The sequence below is a fragment of the Mustelus asterias genome, chromosome 17 (genome assembly GCF_964213995.1).
Source record: "Mustelus asterias chromosome 17, sMusAst1.hap1.1, whole genome shotgun sequence".
NCBI classification, from domain to species: domain Eukaryota; kingdom Metazoa; phylum Chordata; class Chondrichthyes; order Carcharhiniformes; family Triakidae; genus Mustelus; species Mustelus asterias.
In genome coordinates this window covers 26,187,558-26,209,152 of record NC_135817.1, presented here as the reverse complement: position 1 = coordinate 26,209,152, position 21,595 = coordinate 26,187,558, and the positions used below count along the sequence as shown (strand labels likewise).

General features: G+C 43.9%; 1 protein-coding gene across 1 annotated transcript in view; it reads left to right on the top strand.

The window, feature by feature from the left end:
* The window catches only part of egfl6 (EGF-like-domain, multiple 6), an 81,727-nt gene that overhangs the window by 44,566 nt on the left and 15,566 nt on the right, over positions 1 to 21,595 (top strand). Inside the window, exons 8-9 of the mRNA XM_078232426.1 lie at positions 738 to 803; positions 6,314 to 6,613. Of these exons, the coding sequence (XP_078088552.1) occupies positions 738 to 803; positions 6,314 to 6,613 (366 nt within the window). The remainder of the gene's footprint in view (positions 1 to 737; positions 804 to 6,313; positions 6,614 to 21,595) is intronic.

Below are 21,595 nucleotides of genomic sequence, written 5' to 3'. Positions count from 1 at the left end.
CATCTTTTACAAGTTGATTCGAATTGCACCAACTGACATATTTGATTTGTAGTCAGCACTAATGACCAGAATAATGTAATTACAAAGGTCTCATAGAGGTAAACCATTTTGAATGAATGCACAATAACCTTGGAGATTTTGATGCCAAATCATTATTTGGGCCTTTAGGAGTACGGGCTGCAAGTTTATGAAACAGCAGTGGTTGCTTCTGAAGCCCCATCGGTGGTGCAGGCTGTAGGACTGTTTTCCACAAAGTCTCTAACCATCTTAAAGAGCGAAATTGTGCCCACATACTATCAGTTGACTAGTATGTTTGTCCTTCCCTGTTTCTGATATTGAGGTGCAACAAACCAATGGGCGGCACGGTGACACAGCGATTAGCACTGCTGCCTCACAGCTCCAGGGACCTGGGTTCGATTCCCGGCCTGGGTCACTGTCTGTGTGGAGTTTACACATTCTCCCCGTGTCTGCGTGGGTTTCCTCCGGATGCTCCGGTTTCCTCCCACAGTCCAAAGATGTGCCGGTTAGATGCATTGATCATGCTAAAATTGCCCCTTAGTGTCCCTGGATGCGTAGGTTAGAGGGATTAGCGGGGTAAACATGTGGGATTACGGGGACAGGGCCAAGGTGAGATTGTTGTCAGTGTAGACTCAATGGGCCGAATGGCCTCCTTCTGCACTGTAGGGATTCTACGATTCTATCTGCAAGAAGTTAACAAACGAATCTTTCTTTTATAGTTAAACCTTTCCTAGAAGGAACCTTGGAAGGAGAACAAGGCAGTGCTGATGATGAAATCCTCAATGGTGAGAACCCAGTGGATATAATGCAATCTCTCAAACTCCCTCTACATATGCCATTGTCATACATAGCCAACCTTCCTACACCTGCAGCCAAATACTATGGAGCTGAGTTTTACAGGAGGTGGGGAGGGGGGGTGATGATTGCTCACCCCGCCCCAACCCCCCCACCCACCTCACCCCAGTTGTTTGTGAGCTGACTAACTTTTTTTTTAAAAGCTGGCCCACAGGGATAAAAGTGATAACATGCTGCAGGTAGCCTAAACAAAGAGGCCGGAATTCTCCAAATGTTCACGCCCTTATGCCGCTTGCCAGCAAGAGCAAAGAATTTGGCGGCACCTAAATCTCACATTCACTGCTGCGGCGGCACTGGAAAATCACAGCTGTGGGTGAGGTTGGTGAATCCGGCCCAGAGAGTGGGACTTCCACACTTCAGCCAATCAGATTGGCCGGCAGCCCTATCAGTCTCAGCAGCGCCAGAACTCAATAGTGGGCACTGCAGGGACTGCAAGCAGTCCAAGAATGAAGAGAGGAATGGATCACTGAATTAAGATAAGTCTGGGACATTTGGGAAGGGAGAGATCAGGTACCCTAGAGGGGTGTGGGGGGGGGGGGGGGGGGGAGGGGGGGGGAGAGGTGGGGGGGGTGGTGGGAGGAGGTGGGTGAATGGGATGGAATCTTGAAGTCTGACAGGAAGGCAAAAAGGTGAAGGAGGGAGCTATCATCTTGGTAGGGATTTTACAACCTGACATCATCACACTGAATTTTACGCTTGCGCATGATGGCAGAGTTTCCAATTTGCAAATGTAACATCCTAGCCCACATGTGGTTTCACATTCAACTGGAGCTACCCTCAATTGTTAATCACATTTTATGTCTCAAAACATGCAGATCACATCCATCAATTTTCCATTCAAGATGTGACCTTTGCTTATGCTGATTTTCAAATGTTTGGTTGAATTGAAGTGCAGTCACTGCTTCTTTATTTTTGTGGACAATATTTTGTCCCCTTGTAACTACCCTGTGTACTTTCTGCATCGTTTGTTTCCCTACTATTTCTGCCCAATTATTTAATTACTTTTAGTCTAGAATCGGAAGCTGATAATTATTACCTCCTGTTGTATAGTTCATTGGCCTCTCATGTGTAAAGAGAAGACCAGCGGAGTGGGTTGATTTTTCCAAGAGATTTTGGCCCTTTGAGTTTTCTTTCCCGTTTCCTGAGGCACCAGGTGATATTAATATTTCGGTCTCAGGCTCCTGGACACAAAATCACTAAAAACCAGTGCACAAGGACAAAAATAGAATCAAAACGACTAAAGGAATTTGGCCTTTATCTCAATGTGAGTGGACTACACAGGAGAACAGATTATGCTTCAGTTGTATAGAGTCTTGATCAGGTCCCACCTGGAACACGGCACCATGTTTTAGGCACCATACCTCGGGAAGGATATATTGATCTTGGAGTGGGTGCAGAGCAAAAATACCAGAATGATACAATATAACCATTTAAACCAATGTAAGAATAGATTGCTTGAACTTGGTATTAATTCCCTTGTGTTTAGACAGTATGGGTAAGGGGGTATATTTAATCTGATGTGGAAGGATGTGGATGCTCTGGAGACGGCACAGAAGAGATTTACCAGGATGTTGCCTGATCTGGAGGGTATTAGTTATGAGGAGAGGTTGGATGAACTTGGTTTGTTCTCACTGGAATGACGGAGGTTGAGGGGTGACCTGATAGAGGTTTACAAGATTATGAGTGGCATGGACAGAGTGGATAGTCAGATGCTCTTTCCTCGGGTAGAAAAGTCAAGTACTAGGGGACATAGGTTTGTGGTGCATGGGGAAAAGTTTAGAGGAGATGTGCGAGGATGGTGAATGTCTGGAAAGCGCTGCCCAGGGAGGCGGTGGGAGCAGGTACGATAGCAGCGTTTAAGGGGCATCTAGGGAATGGGAATGGGAGGATTCGGACTCTGTAAGTGTATATGGTTTTAGTTTAGGCAGGCATCAAATTGGCACAGGCTGGAAGGACCTGCTCCTGTGCTGTACTGTTCTTTGTTCTTCAATCAAGAATTTCAATAGGGAAAATCATGCAGAGAAAGTATTTCCTCTGCTGAAGGATCTTGAGCAAGAAAGCACAATCTTAAAAGTAAAACCAGGCCATTTAAGAGCAAAATCAGGAGGCAATTGTACACACTTGAGGGCAGTGAAAATCTCAATCTCACTTGCACCCAAACGTCAGTGGCTACTGGGTCAATTATATCTTCAAGACTGAGCCTGATAGATTTTTGTTAGGTAGGTGTATTGAGGGATATGGATCAAAGGCTGCTAAATGGAGTTAAGATATAGATCAGCCACGATCTGATGGTAGAACAGGAAGCGAATGGGCTGTTCCTGCTCCAATGTTTGTATGAAGGACTTGCCTGAGTTCTGATGTCTAATTTGGTGCTCGAGGTTAGAATGCTCAATTCTTTTAAAAGGTTCCTGGATCTGCATCTAAAGTGCTGTAACCTGCAAGGCTATGGACCAGGTGTTAGAAAGTGGGATTAAAATGAGCGGCTAGCTTTTTCTCATTTTTGGCTGGAACAGTCACAGTGGGCTGAATGGCCTCTTCCTGCAACATTACTTTTCTATGGTTCCATGATTCTACCTGAATAACCTCCTCTACAAACCAAGTAAATGTAGGCAGGCTCTTTGATCACAGACAGACACATACCCTGGGGTATGATTTTCTGGCTCTTCACACTGACGGGGATCTTCTGGTCACACGGACCATGCACCTACATGCGTGTTTACCAGCAGCGTGGGCCAGGATTGATGGGAAATCCCATTGAGAGCATCAGGACCTGAAGGTCCCACCATCAGCCAATGGCATGCCACCTCCCGCCGTGAGAAACACACCACGAAGAGACCCGAGAATCCAAACGCTGATATCCAGACACTATTTTCCAGCAACAATCTTCAGATATTTAGGAATGGAGACATTATCTGATTTTTGTTTGCCTCCCAAGCCTATCGTGTACAAATAATATATGGTTTTCTGGGGAAAGTACAGGGATTGCATCAAGCAAGTTTTAAAAATAGACATAATGGCAGTAGAGGAACAAGTCAATATTTCCCAAAGTAAGACAAGATTTCAACCTGGTTAGTATATCATGAGATAGTCAGAAGAATATCCAGAATAGGGAGTCAGATGTGTAAAAAGAAAGTGTCAGGTGAGAATAGTTGCAAAAATATGCCATATATAGAGGCTGTCAGTTAGAAAGCATTGCACTCATGACAATCAAAGTATGTTATGTGTATCAGATAAATTTCCTTAATTAGTATATATGAAGTGAATTGATCCAGTAATCTTTAGCAATGCAACATTAAAAAAAAGGTTTAGCACAGCAAATAGGATATCCTGTAAAGATGTAATTGAAAATAAAACTGATTCTTAATTACTAAGGCACAAGCTAGCCATTACAATGCATTCAAATCAACCATTCTCATGCACTCTTGGGAGACAAGATACTTGACAATTTGGTCAGCTATAAATCTATGCTCCAGCTGAAAATGCAGAACAAAATGCCCATTTGTTCAATCCATCTTCCTTTCTTGACTAAAGAAACATGGTCTTTAGCAGAAGGAATACAGCACAAATCAAAGTATTTAGGGAAACTGAACAACAGGACAACTCTCAGGCGCCCAACAAAGGTACAACTCTGATGGTCATCTACAGGGAAACTATACATAGTGTGGGTGACATACCAGAAGATGAACATGCTTCAGGTTTGCAACATTTTAACTGCACATCTTTCCTGTGCTCATATGATTTGGCAGGTGTAAAAGACTAAGGCTTTTCTCAGGATACTTTAAATGACCAACAAGTCTCCAAGGTGAGTAAGGTGGGATCTTCATTTGTAATGCTAATTTAGACTTTGTTCAATGACAGTTTACTTTGTGTTTACTGCAAGCCCACCACATTGGGGAAGAAGGTAAAATCTGTCCTAGAAGCAATTGCCTGGTAGATCATAAAGGGCTGATTAGCACTTAAATTGCCTGTCAGTACTCATTCGGGAGCTTGCACAGCATTTTGGTGGATAGCACTTCACATTACACTCTCTCCCAACAAGTCATCCTTGAGGACTTCCAGTGCTACTAAAGACATATTACATTTTACTGGATGTTTGAAGAGGATTTTTTAAACACAACAGGAGTCTTTCTGAGGCACTTCGGGTAGAGTTTTACTCAGTTTGGGTTTGGTAATGGAAGCGGAAAATCAGAGGCTGAATCAGAGCATGCCTGTGTGATGTTGTGGGACCCGCACTTCAAGTTTTTTAAACACATTCAGCCATTGTTTAGTGGGCTTACCAGACGTCTTTGGCGGAACGTATATCATTTGATCATCACACTTTTCTTTAGCCTGAAATGTTTTTTGAGAGCATCCACGGCCATATCTGAAGTAGATGTGCCTTCTGTAAACTGCTCAAACAATCGCTGAGACAATGTACAAGTATCGCCTTACTGCAGATAGACATAGAAACATAGAAAATAGGAACAAGAGTAGGCTATTCAATATTATCATGGCTGATCCTCAATCTGAACGCCACACTCTCGCTCTCTCCCCATACCCAATGACGCCTTAAGTGTCTAAAATCTATCCATTTCCTTCTTAAATATATTCAGTGACTTGGCCTCCACAGCCTTCTGTGGTAGAGAATTCCACAATTTCACTATCTTGTGTGTGAAATCCCAGTCTTAATTGCTGCTACACCTAGACTGTCCATCCCTGTAGCGAGTGAGTATGCTACATTTATTAATGAGAGTACTGAATTAACAGAGCCTAAAAAGCAGCCATTCTACCCATCAGGTGGTGTATTCCTTGAGTTTTCATCACATGAACTCTCACATTCTCACCATTGGTTCATTCTCCCAGCTCATCAAGCCAATTGGAAAGAGAATAGAGTCTTTGTTAACCAACTGGAGTCATCTTGACTGCTCATATAATGGGTTTGTCTCCCATGCCAATATTTTCTGAACTAATAACTGAAAGTGGTCAAAGAAAAAGGGGGAAAAAAAGTACAATTTTACTACTATCTCTACGATTATTCTCCAAAGACATTCACGGCAGTGTACTGAAGATTAATGTTCCATTCCCAGAGGGTTGATAACACTCATCTACCCCGCCTCTTAGCTGGGAAATATCATGGGATCTGCAAGGGAACAAAGAGAAATGAAGAAGAGATGATTTCAAAAAGATTAGATATAGTAGGAGCTCATGCAAACCAAAGTGGGCCTTGTCAACAGCAGCCATAGAAAGAACTCAGGACTGGGTGGAATTTTCGCATCCCGCCTGCCCGCCTTAGGAATCGTAGCAGATGGGACAGGACCATGCAAAGGTCCATTGATCTTGAGTGGGATTTTCCGGTCTTGGGCTGTGCGCAGTTGGAAACTCCCGCACAATGTGTTTTTTGTGCATAGAATGTGAAAGAGATGAGGATGTTGTTAAATAACACAGTTTCTTTCTCTCTCAGCCGTTCCTGAAAACCCTTATGAAGAAGGGCCTGTGATCCTGGGAGGAAACAGGGAAGCCATAAAGAAAATACTGGCAAATAGGAATAATGGAAGAAGCAGCGAAGTGATAAAGAATGCGATTCCTCGGCCTGTAGCCACCCCTCCCTCCCAGGGCCGGCTCCAGCCATTTGACTATGAGGATGGTATTTATATCGGGAGCCATGATGAGAAAGAACTTGACGTGGGTTATGAAGGCAGTGAAGACGTGGTTGAGAACTACATTGACTCAGAGGAGCTTAATCCCAGGGGAGATGTATTTGGTAAGTCAAGCCTCCTCAGCATGCAACCAAAATGTTGCACTCCACAGCATCCACTGTAAAGATCAGTATGAAACATCTGTTGCTGTCGTTGCTCAAGAATTATGGGAGTACTTAGTACTATGAAAGATTGAAGATTACAGCTCTTCGGAGATAGTATTTGATAAAAACATTATGTTCTACTTGTCATATTCCACTCTGTAATAATTGAACAAGAGTGTACAAATGAACATTCGCACATTATGGGCAGGATTTTACGGCTTTGCTCATCCCGAAACCGTAAAATCCCACCGATGTCAAAGGACTTTCCATGCTCCGCCCCTCGCCCGCTCCAATTCCTGTGGCAGGCAGGCCGGTAAAATTCCAGCCTATGGCTTAGAATCGTAGAATCATAGAATCCCTACAGGGCAGAAGGAGGCCATTCGGCCCATCGACCCTGCACCAACAACAATCCTACCCTGGCTCTATCCCCGCAACCCCATGCATTTACCCTGCTAGTCCCCCTAACACTAAGGGCAATTTAGTACATCCAATCCACTTAACCCACACATCCTTGGAATGTGGGAGGAAACTGGAGCACCCGGAGGAAACCCACGCGGACACAGGGAGAACGTGCAAACTCCACACAGACAGTGATCTGAGGCCGGAATGGAATCTGGGTCCCTGGCACTGTAAGGCAGCAGTGCTAACCATTGTGCCACCTTGCTGCCCCTAATCAGACTGGAGAATGTGGGCTTTATAGGTTCCAATTTGGGGAAGATTTAAATTTTTAAATCGAGATAATTTAATTCTAATACACTTGAGGAGCTATAATAATTTGAAACCATGAGAGTTCATATTTTATGAATGTCATGCGGACAGCAACAAGCACATTCCCAGGCATCTATTTTTATGCTTTATTCCATCTGCAACCTGCTAATACAATGGAATTGTTTTCAGCACCTGGAGCTCAATGAAAGATTTTAACAGGAGTGTTTTTAGCTTCAAGATTTGTTGCTGCTACACTGAATGTTAGATACTGCTTTAGAAAAGGCTCAAGTGGTAATACCAAACTATACCACTTGCTCTGTGTATTACTCCGCACAGAGAGGTAAATATATCCACAGAGCCCTGCATACTGGTGTTGGAATACCAGGAAGGCTTTTGATTTTGGGAAACAAGAAATGCTGGCAAAGGAAAAAAGGGAATTCAGCCCATCAGAGAAACCCTTCCACAGTTCTACCTCAATTACAAACTCAACTCTCTCCCAAGATCTCTACATTCACCAGGATGTTGGGATGGAGCGTGGAGCTATGGGGAGAGATTAGATAGGCTTGGATTGTTTTCTTCAGGGCAGAGAAGGCTGAGGGAGACATGAGTGAGGTGTATAAGATTTTGAGAGCTATGGATAGGGTGGGTAGGGAGCAGCCGTTCCCTTGTTTGACGGGTCAATCGCCAGGGAACATAGTTTTAGGGTGAGGGGCAGGAGATTCAGAAGAGATTTGAGAAAACAAAATTTCACCCAGAGAGTGGTGGGAATCTGGAATGCATTGCCTGAGAAGGTAGCGGAGGCCGGAAACCATACAACGTTTAAAAAATATTTGGATGAACACTTGAAATATCATAACATTCAAGGATATGGGACAAGTGCAGGAAAATGGGATTAGCACGCCATTAGCGGTAGTTATTTGCGGTGCAGACTCGATGGGCTGAAGGGCCTTTTCTGCGCTGTAGAACTCAATCCCAGAACCCTGGGACTAATTTTTAAGTGAATCAAAAGTTTTGGCTGTTGATCTGAAAGCATGAAAGCGATTCAGCAGACTATCTGGGGTCTTTTGAAAGGAAGACTTTGTGCCAATTATCATTATCCTGCAGTCAGTCTGAAATGTAAGGGGGACGATTTTAACTTTGAAGTCAAGTTGTGAGATGTAAAATAGGCTGCTGACATACTATCATCCATTTTACATTATCGCACAAAGTCAGGATCTACATCTAGTAGTGTCGGGTGAAAAGGGCAAAATTACAAATGCTGTAAGTCTGAATAAAAATAGAAAATGCTGGAAATACATAGCAGGCTCATCAGTGCCAGAAAAGTGTTATTTGAGTTGGAAACCTCTGGTCAGTTCTGATAAAACTTCTCCATCCAAATTGTTAATCAGTCTCAAAACACCAGGTTAAAGTCCAACAGGTTTATTTGGAATCACGAGCTTTCGGAGCGCTGCTCCTTCATCAGGTGAGTCTCACTGATGCAGCGCTCCGAAAGTTTGTGATTCCAAATAAACCTGTTGGACTTTAACCTGGTATTGTGAAATTTCTTACTGTGCCCACCCCAGTCCAACGCTGGCATCTCTACCTCACGTTGTTCATGCATTTTCTTACTTTACAGCAACTATATATTTCCAATGTTTTCTGTTTTATTTCGGTGCGAGGCTATCCGTGGGTCACACAACATTTGCCAAAGTTTAAAGCACCTCTCAAACTTGAGACATTGGGCAGAGTTTTATCGGGTCGCCCTGCCCATCGATGGGCAGAGCGAGCCTGTAAAATTGTTCGAGAGCCGAGAAATCAGGATCACATCCGATTTCTCGCTCCTCATGATCTTACGAGAGTCGGATTTCCGGCGTGGTCAGCCTCTTGCCAAAAATGGGTGAAAGGTTGAATAAATTATTTAAATTTATTGAAATTTACTTGTGATGGGCGAGCCTGGCACTCAATTGTCTGGGCTCACTTGCCTATATGGCCACGGCGGGAGAGGTTCTCTCTGGTGAGGAAAACACCTGCTCCCCAAAAACGAGGAACAGTCGAGTTGGCCTCGCCAGTAGAACCGGAGCCCATTGAGCCTATCCAGGGAGGCTGAGGGCAAGGGGGGTGCCCTTTGGGCAGTATCAACCTGGCACCTTGGTAATGCCCAATGGTGCCCATTGGGCATTACCACTGCCAACCGGGCAGTGCCAGAGGGTGGGGCTTATGGGGACAGCCTATCGGGGAAGGGGGGCCCGCTGTGACTGCTGCAGCATCAGAGGTCTGCACATGCACAATCACTCCCTCTGCTGTTGTGCATGTGCAGACACAAAGGTCTACACATGCGTAATAACTATCTAAGCAGGCTGACTGGCAGATTAAGCCCAGTCCACTGCCTGCAGCAGCTCGAACCATTTTTCAATGTGTTCAATATTGGGCATGAAAACTTACCCAAAAAGCGGATCTGCAACTCTTCCATTTTCACATAACTGGACACTTAGAATCATTCTCATAAAATTCTGCCAATTTTCTTCCTGCACTGAACAGAGTACAGCAATATTGTGCCCAATGACTGAATTATTGATTTTTTTTATTTACTCCTATGAAATATGCTTTAAGTTTCATTTTTTTTATAGGTGACTATGTTCTTATTGAATTTCAGAAATTGTCATTTTACTAATGAGGGTGGCACAGTGTTTAATCTTGCTGCCTCACAGCACCAGGGATCTGGGTTCAATTCTAGGTGATTATCTGTGTGGAGTTTGCACATTCTCCCTGTGGCTGCGTATGTTTCTTCCGAGTGTTGCGGTTTCTTCCCACAGTCCAAAGATGTGTAGGTTGGGCGGATTGGCATGCTAGATTGTCCCTTAGTGTTTCAAAATGTGTCGGTTAAGGGGTTTGGCGGGGTAAATACGCGGGAAGACGGAGATAGGACCTGATGCTCTGTCGAAGAGTCAGTGCAGACTCGATGGGCCGAACGGCCTCCTTCTGCACTATAGAGAATCTGTGATTCTATATTTCCATGAATATATTGGCGCACCTCTTTCTGTTTAGCACAGGATTGTCAAAAGGTATAAAATTAATAAGAAGGAACAAGGAAGTCAATATAATTGAAATGTTCTGATTATCACACAATATTTAATGAACCAATGTATTAAATAATTCAAGAAGGACAAAAGAGCTACTCATGAACACGTTAAAAGTATTAATTACTAATACCATATGTGATTCAACTCCACAGAATCTAATTTTATTTTTAACAATGAGTCTGTTGAGAAGTAGCCCCTTGTTCAAACCATAGGGAATATGCAGGATATGACCACGAACCTCAACCAGTGCAGACTCTTTCCTTATGAGTAACAGCTTTTAGGACTGTTCCTCAGGAGAGAACATTGCAAACAATCCATATTCTGTAATGCACAAACACATATATTGAAAACATACACATATGTCCATTCACCTCATCTCACTCGCTGCTTAAATCATTGCACTGATTTTCATTTTAATGAGTGCAGAAGGAGGTCATTCGGCCCATCAAGTCTGACCACAATCCCACCCAGGCCCTATCCCCATAACCCCATGTATTTACCCTACTAGCCCCCCGACACTAAGTGGCAATTTAGCATGGCCAATCAACCATGGGGGGGGGGGGTGGGGAGGGTAGGGGGGTGCAGGTGTGGGGGGTGGGGTGGGGGTGGGGGTGGGGTGGGGGGGGGAGGGTGGGGGGTGGGGGGGTGGGGGGTTGGGGGGGGTGGGGGGGAGGGTGGGGGGGGGTGGGGGGGTGGGGGGGGAGTGGGGGGTGGGGCGGGGTGGGGGGTGGGTGGGGGGGGTGGGGGTGTGTGGGGGGGTGGGGGTGGGGTGTGTGAGGGGGGTGGGGGGTTGGGGGTGGGGGGGGGTGGGGGTGGGGGGGGATGGGGTGGGGGGGTGGGGGGGGAGGGGGGTGGGGGGGTGGGGGGCGTGGGGGGGGTGGGGGGGTGGGGTGATGGGGGGGTGGGGTGATGGGGGGGTGGGGTGGGGGTGGGGGGGGTGGAGTGTGGGGGGGGGGGTGGACCTGGGTGAGATGCTCTTTTGGAGAGTCAGTGCAGATTCGATGAGCTGAATAGCCTCCTTCTGCACTGTAGGGATTCTATTGCTGGAAAAGCAACACTAAACATCTGTACGCATGCCCATTGCAATTTTTACAGCAGCAAGACACTTCCAGGTGTCCTGCCATTGAGGAGGTGCAACATTTCATTAAAAGATCCAATCTGGGCGTCACTACCCATGAGGTAAACCAGGGCAGTGAATAGATGGCTGGAGCTGATGCTGCATAAAGTACCTTTTTCATCACAATCCTTGAGGAGGAACATGGCTGCTGGCCCCAGATCCTCAAGGAAATCCTTGGCCTCCAGTCTGCTGACTACGGCTTCTCTCTACCCACTCCTGAACACCAAACTCCCACTTCACCTCGACCTTGATGCCCTCTCATCCCCCATTGGCATTCTTTCTTTTTCACTGGCAGGCTGTCCGTTTGGTTAAATGCTTATTAAAAAGCTGATCCAAAAATGACAATTCCATTAAGTTTGGCTGAGGCTCCACATCGCTTGCCTTACTGGGTAATTTGGCTATTTTGCTCCCTCCTGAACTCCCCCTGCCCCCCCATAACTATCGGGCACAGTTCTGAGCAAGAGCTAACATTTGGACCACATGATTGTCATCCACATTTGGTTCAGGACTGTTACAAGTATTTATCATGAGATGTGTTGAACTTCTTCAGCTGGGCTGACGCAGTGACTTGGATATGAGCCAAATAAGCAACTTGTCATTTCTCCAACCCGGGGTAACCGGGTCAAGTGACTCACCACCATCTTCCCGAGGTCAATTAGGGATGGACAATAAGAGCTGGCCTTTTCTGCACCACTCACATCCCCTTAATAAATATAAATGAAACTGACAGGACAAAGTGCGAGTGTGTTAAGGATTGCAGTGAATGTAATGATTGGACAATGGCTTACACTTTTCTTAAATAAAGCACTCTTAGCTAAGTCTGGGAGCAACATTTTTTGAGAAACAGAAGTGCTTGTAATTGTCTTCCTGAACTCAATAATTAGTATAGTGTATAATCATTTCAGAATGGAACATACTAAATCCTTTAACATTTGAGAGAGACCAGAGAGCCACTTTAATGCCTTGCAGTAAGAGATGTCAGGGAGCAGCGCCTGAGTTCCTCACACCATGACCCTGAGAATATAGACAAAGCTCCTCTCTAATACAGTCCTTGTGACATTCTTCCCCTTTCCCTTCATCCAATCCTGAAGAACACTCAACCCATTCAGAAACCTTCCATATCAATTTCATTCCGACCATGCAGCCTCAGAAGCCACTAGTAAACCGTTCCACCGACTAATGTTCCAAAAGCCACAAAGGCAATCGATTTAATGCCAAACATAATAAATACCCTCCATTCATTCCTTATCCAAGTGATCAACCCGTGGTGTTTTTCTTTCAAGAAGCTTTCCGTCATTGCTACTCCTGTGGAGTGTTCTTCAAGGGGCCCCAGCCATTGGAAGTTGAGATGTTCATCAGCAGTCATGTTTGGAGTTTGAGTCTGTGAAGACACAGCTGCAAACTGCAGCAACATAGACTACTACCAGAGCAGTCCAACCCAGCTTGCCGCACACAGATGCTGTAGGATGCTGTAGGAGTCTGGCAAAAATGTAATATGCTGAAATTCTGAGCGAGCCCAATATTTTATTTGATTTATTATTGTCATATATATTAATATACAATGAAAAGTTTCTTGCGCGCTATACAGACGAAGCATACCATTCATAGAGAAGTTAACGAGAGAGTGCAGAATGTAGTGTTACAGTCATCGCTACGGTGTAGAAAAAGATTAACCTAATGCGAGGTAAGTGCATTCAAAAGTCTGATGGCAGCAGGGAAGAAGCTGTTCTTGAGTCGGTTGGTCCGTGACCTCAGACTTTTGTATCTTTTTCCTGATGGAAGAAGGTGGTAGAGAGTATGTCCAGGATGCGTGGGGTCCGTAATTATGCTGGCTGCTTTTCTGAGGCAGCGGGAAGTATAAACGGAGTCAATGGACGGGAAGATGGTTTACATGATGGGTTGGGTTGCATTCATGACCTTTTGCAGTTTCTTGCGGTCTTGGGCAGAGTAGGAGCCATACCAAGCTGTGATACAACCAGAAAGAATGCTTTCTATGGTGCATCTGTAAAAGTTAGTGAGAGTCGTAGCTGACATGCCATATTTCCTTAGTCTTCTGAGAAAGTAGAGACATTGGTGGGCTTTCTTAACTATAGTGTTGGCATGGGAGGACCAGGACAGGTTGTCGGTGATCTGGACACCTAAAAACTTGAAGCGCTACACCATTTCTACTTTGTCCCTTATCTATCTTATCAGTGTTCTTGAGGACACTGTGATTAGATAATACTCAGTGTCCTCAAGGGTTGGGTCTCACCATTTCAACCTACCTCTGTAGGATAGTTTGCAGTAAACCCATCTAAAGCACCTATCCATATGATCCAATACTCTTTCCATTGTGGAGCTCGGAGTCTGCATGGTAACCATTTGTGGCTTCACTGAAGCTGCAAATCATTCTTGCATGACTTCCTGATGTGAGAGTCAGGCTGCGGTGTCCTTGAAGGATATCACACTCTTCAGGCTGGACTGCAGGGTGGTAATAGAGGCAGGATGATGACTCCTTCATATTCTCAACCATAGCGCTGAGGGAAAGGAATGTACTATTGCCAAGTTTGTGGAAGAAACAAAAATAGGTGGAAAGGGAAGAGTGAGGATGACACAAAGTCTCAGAGGGATATAGACAGATTAATTAAGTGGGCAAAAACTTGGAAGATAGAATATAATGTAGGAAAATGTGAAGTTATACACGTTGGTAGGAAGAGTAAAGAATCTGAATATTATTTAAATGGAGAAAGACTACAGAAAGCTGCAGCACAGAGGGATTTGAGGGTCCTTGTGCATAAATCACAAAAAGCTAGCATAAACATTTAGCAGGTGACAGAGAGGCAGATGGAATGTTGGCCTTAATTTCAAAGGGAATGGAATATAAAATAGGGAAGTTCTGCTGAAATTATACAAGACACTAGTTAGACCATGCCTGATTACTGTGAACAGTTTTTGTCCCCTTATCTAATGAAAGATATACTAACATTGGAGGCAGTCCAGAGAGGTTCACTACATTGATCCTGGAAGGATTTTCTTATGAGGAGAGGTTGAGTAGGTTGGGACTGTACTCATTAGAGTTTAGAAGAATGTGAGGTGACTTTATTGAGACTTATAGGATTCTCAGGGGGCTTTGACAGGATAAATGCTGAGAGGTTGTTTCCCCTTGTGGGAGAGTCCAGGACCATAGGGCATAATCTCAGAGTAAGGGGTCACCTATTTAAAGATCAGTTCTACCTCAGGAATGCCCACACTTACAATGGATGCTAAAGGTTTCATTCTCCAGTACTGGTGTGCTTTGTTGGAAATTTGTTGAAGATTTTACAACTTCACAGTCTCAATATCGCAAATCTGTACTTTGAATATGTATGTATCCAATGTCCCAGCATTGTAGCCTGTGGACGCAATATTTCCAACCCCTTGAATGAACAAAAATTCTGAGACTGGATTCTGTGCGGAATTCTCCAGCACAAAGGTTGGCAGAATACTCCCCTCCTTGTCAGAGCAAAGATAGCTAAAGCTGCTCCTGATTAAAGATATGTGTTCCTCAGCTTTGCAGCTAAATTGTTAACTCCACCAAGAGCAAACTGTCAAACAAAAACTATTTATAAGGGCTTTTAAAATATAAGGTCTTTATAAAATAAAATAAACACTTTCACTACATCACAGGATCTTCATTTTGAATGTCAGAGCATTCCACACTGCAGTTTTCCATGCCTACTATCTTCATCACTTCTGGGGCAAAGAACTTGCATTTACTTCAGCAAATCTCTCAACACTTCCTGTGAGTTAGATTATCAGGAGGTGCCATCTCTGTTGCAATGTAGACAAACGCAGTAGCATTTTGTTTACATTTAGGATTCTACAAACAGCAATTAGATCGGGTAATGTGTTTTGGGTGGTGCCATTAGATCTACAGAGGCAGACATAGCTCTGGCTTACCATTGTATCTGAAGAACAGCGATGCAGCCCTCCGTGGAATTGCCTGCTTCAAATGAATTATGCACTCAGGGTCTTACTGTGGGGTTGAAAGCAGAATCTGATACCCAAGAGGTACAAGGAATATCAACCAAGCAGCTTGTGTGATAAAGTCACTACAACAGGTTTAACTGACCCGGAAGTAAACTGGTTGGGTTGCGGGATCAATGCTCTTACAACTAAAAACAAAATTAACAAAAAAAATCTACCCAAACACTCAGAATGCAGAAGATGAAGTGTATTTTGAATAAGAGCAAGGGGAGATCTCCACAATATCTAAACAGATGTTTACCCCTCAACCAACATCATTAGAACAGATTACCAGGTCCATTATCCTTTTGCTGTTTGTGGGATCTTGCTGTACACAAGTTGGCTAATGTCTTTGCCTAAAATACAAACTTGATAATGTTTCAAAATTACTTCATTGGCTGTAAAGTACTTGGTGATATCCTAAACCCGTGACAAATACTATATGAATGCAATTTCTTCCCCTATAAACTGGTTTTCTGTATATTAAGTACCATTCTGCAAAGTGTACTAATTTAACACACCAAGGTTTTATGGATGTTCAGTTCATTTGAACGGTACCCTGAAAGCACCATCTGCTAAGGATAAAAACTCCGAATGCTCTCTTCAAAAGACTTAACGGATGTCACCAGCTCAATGAAATACATCTCGCTTGAAACTTAGATCACCAAAGCATTCATAAAAATGAATTATTTCCACAAATTGAACATTAGAAAAGTTCTCTTTTATTAAACAGAGTTACTTTCCAGCCTGGAAATCCCCTTTACCATAGGAATGACAGCTATTGCTGGCAGCTGTTTTGTAGCTAGAGGAAATATTCAAACTAAGGATTAAATATAGGATCATATGACAGAGAAAAGGATCATTACTGACGACATGATTGAAGTGAAGAAACAGTAACACAATAAATGACTGCCTCGGGTGAGATCTTTATCATAGTTATTTTCAACAATTGGCTAAAGATAAGATTCTCCCAAAACAGGAGGCTACAGGTCTAGGAATTTCATCATTAATCACATGTGTTTCGAAGGAGTTGAATGCTCTGCAAGAGATTATCCCGAGGTAATAATCCTCCAAGGAGACCTCACATTAAACAGTTTAATGTACACCTAGAGGCCAGGCCTTCTAATAATCTCCAAGAACAGTTGGTGCAAAATCCATACTGATGTCATAAAAGGCCAGTCACTCACTTTAATTTTGTTCTTTTCCATAAACAAGTAAAAGAATCTGAGCTAAAGCAGGAATGTGGTGAATCTATGCACAAGCCATTGTTTTCCACATTTTTCCCGTGTTAGTATGAAAAAGTTAGCTAGTACACTTTTGCTCTATACTTACAAGGCAATTTTGAAGAACAATTGGTAGATGTGGAATGTTCACTTTAACCCCAAGTGAGTTGGAAAGGGCTTCTTCCCCCACTTCGAAATAAATCATAGAGGTTTAAATTGGATTAAATTGCAAATGGACACGGGGATTATGATTTGTGATTTGCTGTGCTTATTCAGTGTAATCCAGGCAGGATTCAAGCTTCATGCTGCCTTATCTTTTTTATTTATTAATTCATGTGATGTGGGCTTTACTGATTATACCAGCATTTATTGCCCATCCTTAATTGCCCTTGAGGAGGTGATGCTGAGCTGCCTTCTTGAAACGATGTAGTCCAGGTGATGCAGGTACACCCACAGCACTGTTAGGGTGGGAGTTTCAGGATTTTGAGTCAGTGACAGTGAAGGAATGACAATACATTTCCAGGATGGTGAGTGACTTGGATGGGAATTCACATGTGGTGGTGTTCCCATGTGTCTGTTGCCCTTGTCTTTCTAAATAGTACCAGTTGTGGGTTTGGAAAGTGTTACAATGATTGTAATCATGATAATGACTGCAGTGTGCAGCTAGTATTAACCATGTTGTTCATTGGCTGCATAGCTCAGCAGGGATCATTTGCTACTTAAAGCTAGCCTACGTTACCCTATACTAACCTGTACTTTTTCAAAGGGAGATGCATTATGCCTGCTCGAGATACTGAGAACAATGGGAGTACTATAGTGTGTTGTGCAACAAAGGGAGGTGATGGCCGAGTGGTATTATTGTTCGACTATTAATCCAGAAACTCAGCTAATGTTCTGGGGACCCGGGTTGGAACCCCACCACGGCAGATGGTGGAATTTGAATTCCATAAAAATAAATCTGGAATTAAGAATCTATTAATGACCATGAAATTGTTGTCAATTGTCGGAAAAACCCATCTGGTTCATTAATGTCCTTTAGGGAAAGAAATCTGCCGTTCCTACCTTGTCTGGCTTATATGCGGCTCCAGAGCCACAGCAATGCGGTTGACTCTCAATTGCCCTCTGAAATGGCCTAGCAAGCCATTCAGTTCAAGGGCAACTAGGATGGGCAATAAATGCTGGCCAGCCAGTGACGTCTATGTCCCATAAATGAATTTTTTTTTAAATGGCTGACTATGGGGTGGAAAGTGGGCACCAACATTGCACTGGGAGTCTTAGTGAAGGGGGCGGAAAAGAAGAGGGATATCCATTGTTGCAGGAACAGCAAGTCCTCCAAACCTGTGCTGGGAAGGCAGTGGGAACAGATAGTTGATCAATACCCCAGGACCTGGATGCAGTTCTGGAAGTTTCATGATGTCATACAATTGCTCAAAGTCAGTGAATGCATCATGTATAGTGTGACCATTGCTCTGGTTTTATACCAGACAATCCGGTTTTTAGCCTAATATGGCCAATGTCAGTATTGGATGCCCGGTATTTTATTCCTTAGCACACTTCTCTCAGTGAAGCACCATCAGCAGCCTGTGTTCATGCCTTTCCCACATGGACACAGTCGTTGGCTTTCATCAATTCTTTCCTTCCCCCTCCCCCATATCATCTCTCACTTCCTTACAATTTTTTCCATCTTGACCCATGATGAATTTCCTTATGCAATATTGTCGTATCCATACGGGAGATCTCCTCCAGAGTGGCCCAAGGCACAGAATCATTGCTTCAGCACACCAATGGTCTGCTCTCTCTCTTGTCTTGATGCAATGTGGTTCTTAACGTAAGCATGCTGTACACATGTCCTTGGGTTGAGAATCTGATGTTGTCAGTAGATAGCCATTGTCATCCCAGGAGCCATGCTTTGGGTTTAACCTACTGATTTAAATACAGCTGGCTCCGCTGTCTGGCACAGAATTAGTAGTCATGATGTGGAGATGCCGGCGTTGGACTGGGGTAAACACAGTAAGAAGTTTAACAACACCAGGTTAAAGTCCAACAGGTTTATTTGGTAGCAAAAGCCACACAAGCTTTCGGAGCTCTTCAGGTGACCTGAAGAAGGGGCTTAGAGCTCCGAAAGCTTGTGTGGCTTTTGCTACCAAATAAACCTGTTGGACTTTAACCTGGTGTTGTTAAACTTCTTAAAGAATTAGTATAACATGAATCTGCCAGGATAGCAGGCATTCAGCTGCAGGATGTGCTGCCTATTGGTCAAACGACAGCTGGCTCTTGAGGAAGGGGCAGCACTGTTGCCTTACAGCTCCATGGACACGGGTTTAATTCTGGCGTTGGGTGAGTGTCTGTGTAGAGTTTGCACATTCTCCCCGTGTCTGTGTGGGTTTCCTCCGGGTGTCCGGATTCCTCCCATAGTCCAAAGATGTGCAGGTTAGGCAAATTGGCAATGTTAAATTACCCTTTAGTGTCCCAGGATGTGTTGGTTAGACGGATTAGCTATGGTAAATGTGCGAGGTTACAGGGAGAAGATACTTGCTGGAATTTTACCATCTCGTCCACCCGGGGCTCGTAAGATCCTGCCCGAGGCCAACGGCAACTCTGTTAGAGAGTCAGTGCCGACTCGATGGGCCAAATGGCTTCTTCTGAACTGTAGGGATTCTATGAAGTGGAATCCTTGTCAGCTCCATACATGGCAGAGTGGACATGTGGTGACACAGAGCAATATACATGTAATAAATCAATATGTAAATTGGCAACCATGTCTTACATAAGCAGCAGAGATTGCCCTCTGTGATTTGGGACTTCCTGAAGTCATGAAAGGCACTATATAATTGCAAATCGCTTTTCCTTTTTTCTGAGTCTTTCTCCCTTTACATAATATCAATAGGTTCCTTTCTGATCCAGCTGCCTCTGGTTGAGGATTACATAGAATTGCAAAGCTTAGCACAACCAGTCAGTGCTTGTCCACACAAGCTGTAGTCTGAATCCCATGTCCCGCCCTGTTCCCTCTCCATTTCTCTTTATGCCTCTTTCCTTCAACTATCTATCAAACCTATCCTTAAAAGTTGATGTGAGGCTCCATTTTAACCCAGAGCAAGAATCAAGCAGGCAAGGCCTGAGGTAACGAGCAAACCACTCGTCTCTCTAGACTTCAGCAGCATGAGGCTCAGGAGAGTTTAATTCTCAGGCCTCAGATATATTCCCCCCATATCGCCAATTTACTGTGCTGGCTGAAGACTGATAGTAGTTTGAGCAGCAGGAAGGAAGCAGCCAGGGCCAATGCACCAGTTGAAGATGCTCAACTAAGTGGCAGGGAGAGGGTTTCGGAAGAATCTTATGTTTAAGAATATGGTTGGTTTTCCTGGCATACAGATCACCTAACTTAGCATTGTGGTGCCCTGTGGTGCATTTTTTCCTGTCCTGGCCACACAAAGAAAGCAAGAGAAATGTACCTGTTTGAGCCCCTTCCTGCTGTGTTCACCTGGAGGGGAAGCCATGATGGCTTCCCTTCTCAGGTCACTGGTTAAAATAGCAATTGGACCCTGATATCAATGGCCGGAATTCCCCGTCTCCATTCACTGTGGGCGAGAAAGGCAGCTAAATAAATTACCGGGCCAGATTGGCTAAAAACCAGACTGTCTGGTATAAAACCAGAGCAATGGCCACACTTTACATGATGCATTCACCAACTTTGAGCAACTGTATGAGATCATGAAACTTGCAGCACTGCATTCAGGTCCTGGGGCCTAAATTCTTGGTATTGACCACCAAACTGGAGATCCATACGGAAGCGGTTCCCTGTGCACATGAGGAATGTCTCTGTGTCCGTGTGGGGGATCCTTGTTTTTTTTATGATTGGGGAGCCAGTGGGCTACACACCGCTTTTCCCACCAAGCTGACACTTAGCCAAAAAATGAAAATCCCAGCCTCTTAACCTGAGGAAAAATCGAGTGTGAAAATTTCTCAGCCACAATTCTTCCATTCACTGAGACAGAAGTAACAACCATCCACACAAATCCAAAGCAGACAGCCTCCAAAGGAAAGCCTAGCTTAGTCATTTTCTGAAATCATTTAGGAATGTATTATTCAGGGACTCCTTTCACATTCATAATTTTATAAACCTGTTTCATTACCTCATTTCTCTTTAGGGAGATCTCTCTCTAGTTTCAGACATTAATTGAAAGTTTACACCCATGTCACCAAGTAAGTTTTCTGTAAGTGGAACATTACTTCGTGAGCACAGAGGGAACGAAGTGGAAAATGATTTTAATAGATTTATATAAATTGAACATCCCGAGAGATGACCCCTTGTGCAGTCTTGTAAAATATGATCAGTGGCGGATTAACTACCACCCGGACCCCTAGGCTGAGCTTTAGTTAGGCCCCCTGACCTTGCCTCCTGCCCCACCCTTCGTTGAATAGAATAAAGTGACGTTAAGTGACGTTAGATAAATTATATTGTTGTACTATGTATAATGTACTACATGTATAATATCATAAAGTTATATGAATCAATTACAGCCCTTTTATTCATTTATTTTTCATTTTCTTGATATTTGTACTTTAAAAAGCTTCCGTGTTGTTTCGTTTACAAAAGTGTCGATAACAGCATGTAAATCAACAGATCGAAGCATGTCTGATTCAATGTGCATGAGTGCCAGATGACTAAGTTTCTCTTCGCTCATTGTTGAGCGCAAATAGATTTTGATCCTCTTCAGTGCTGAAAATGAACGCTCATCTGAACAGTTAGTGATTTTTTTTGCTCTCGGGCCCCCCTCCCTTCCGAGCCCCTAGGCTTAAGCCTACTCAGCCTAATGGTTAATCCGCTGCTGTATATGATTCAAAGAAGGAC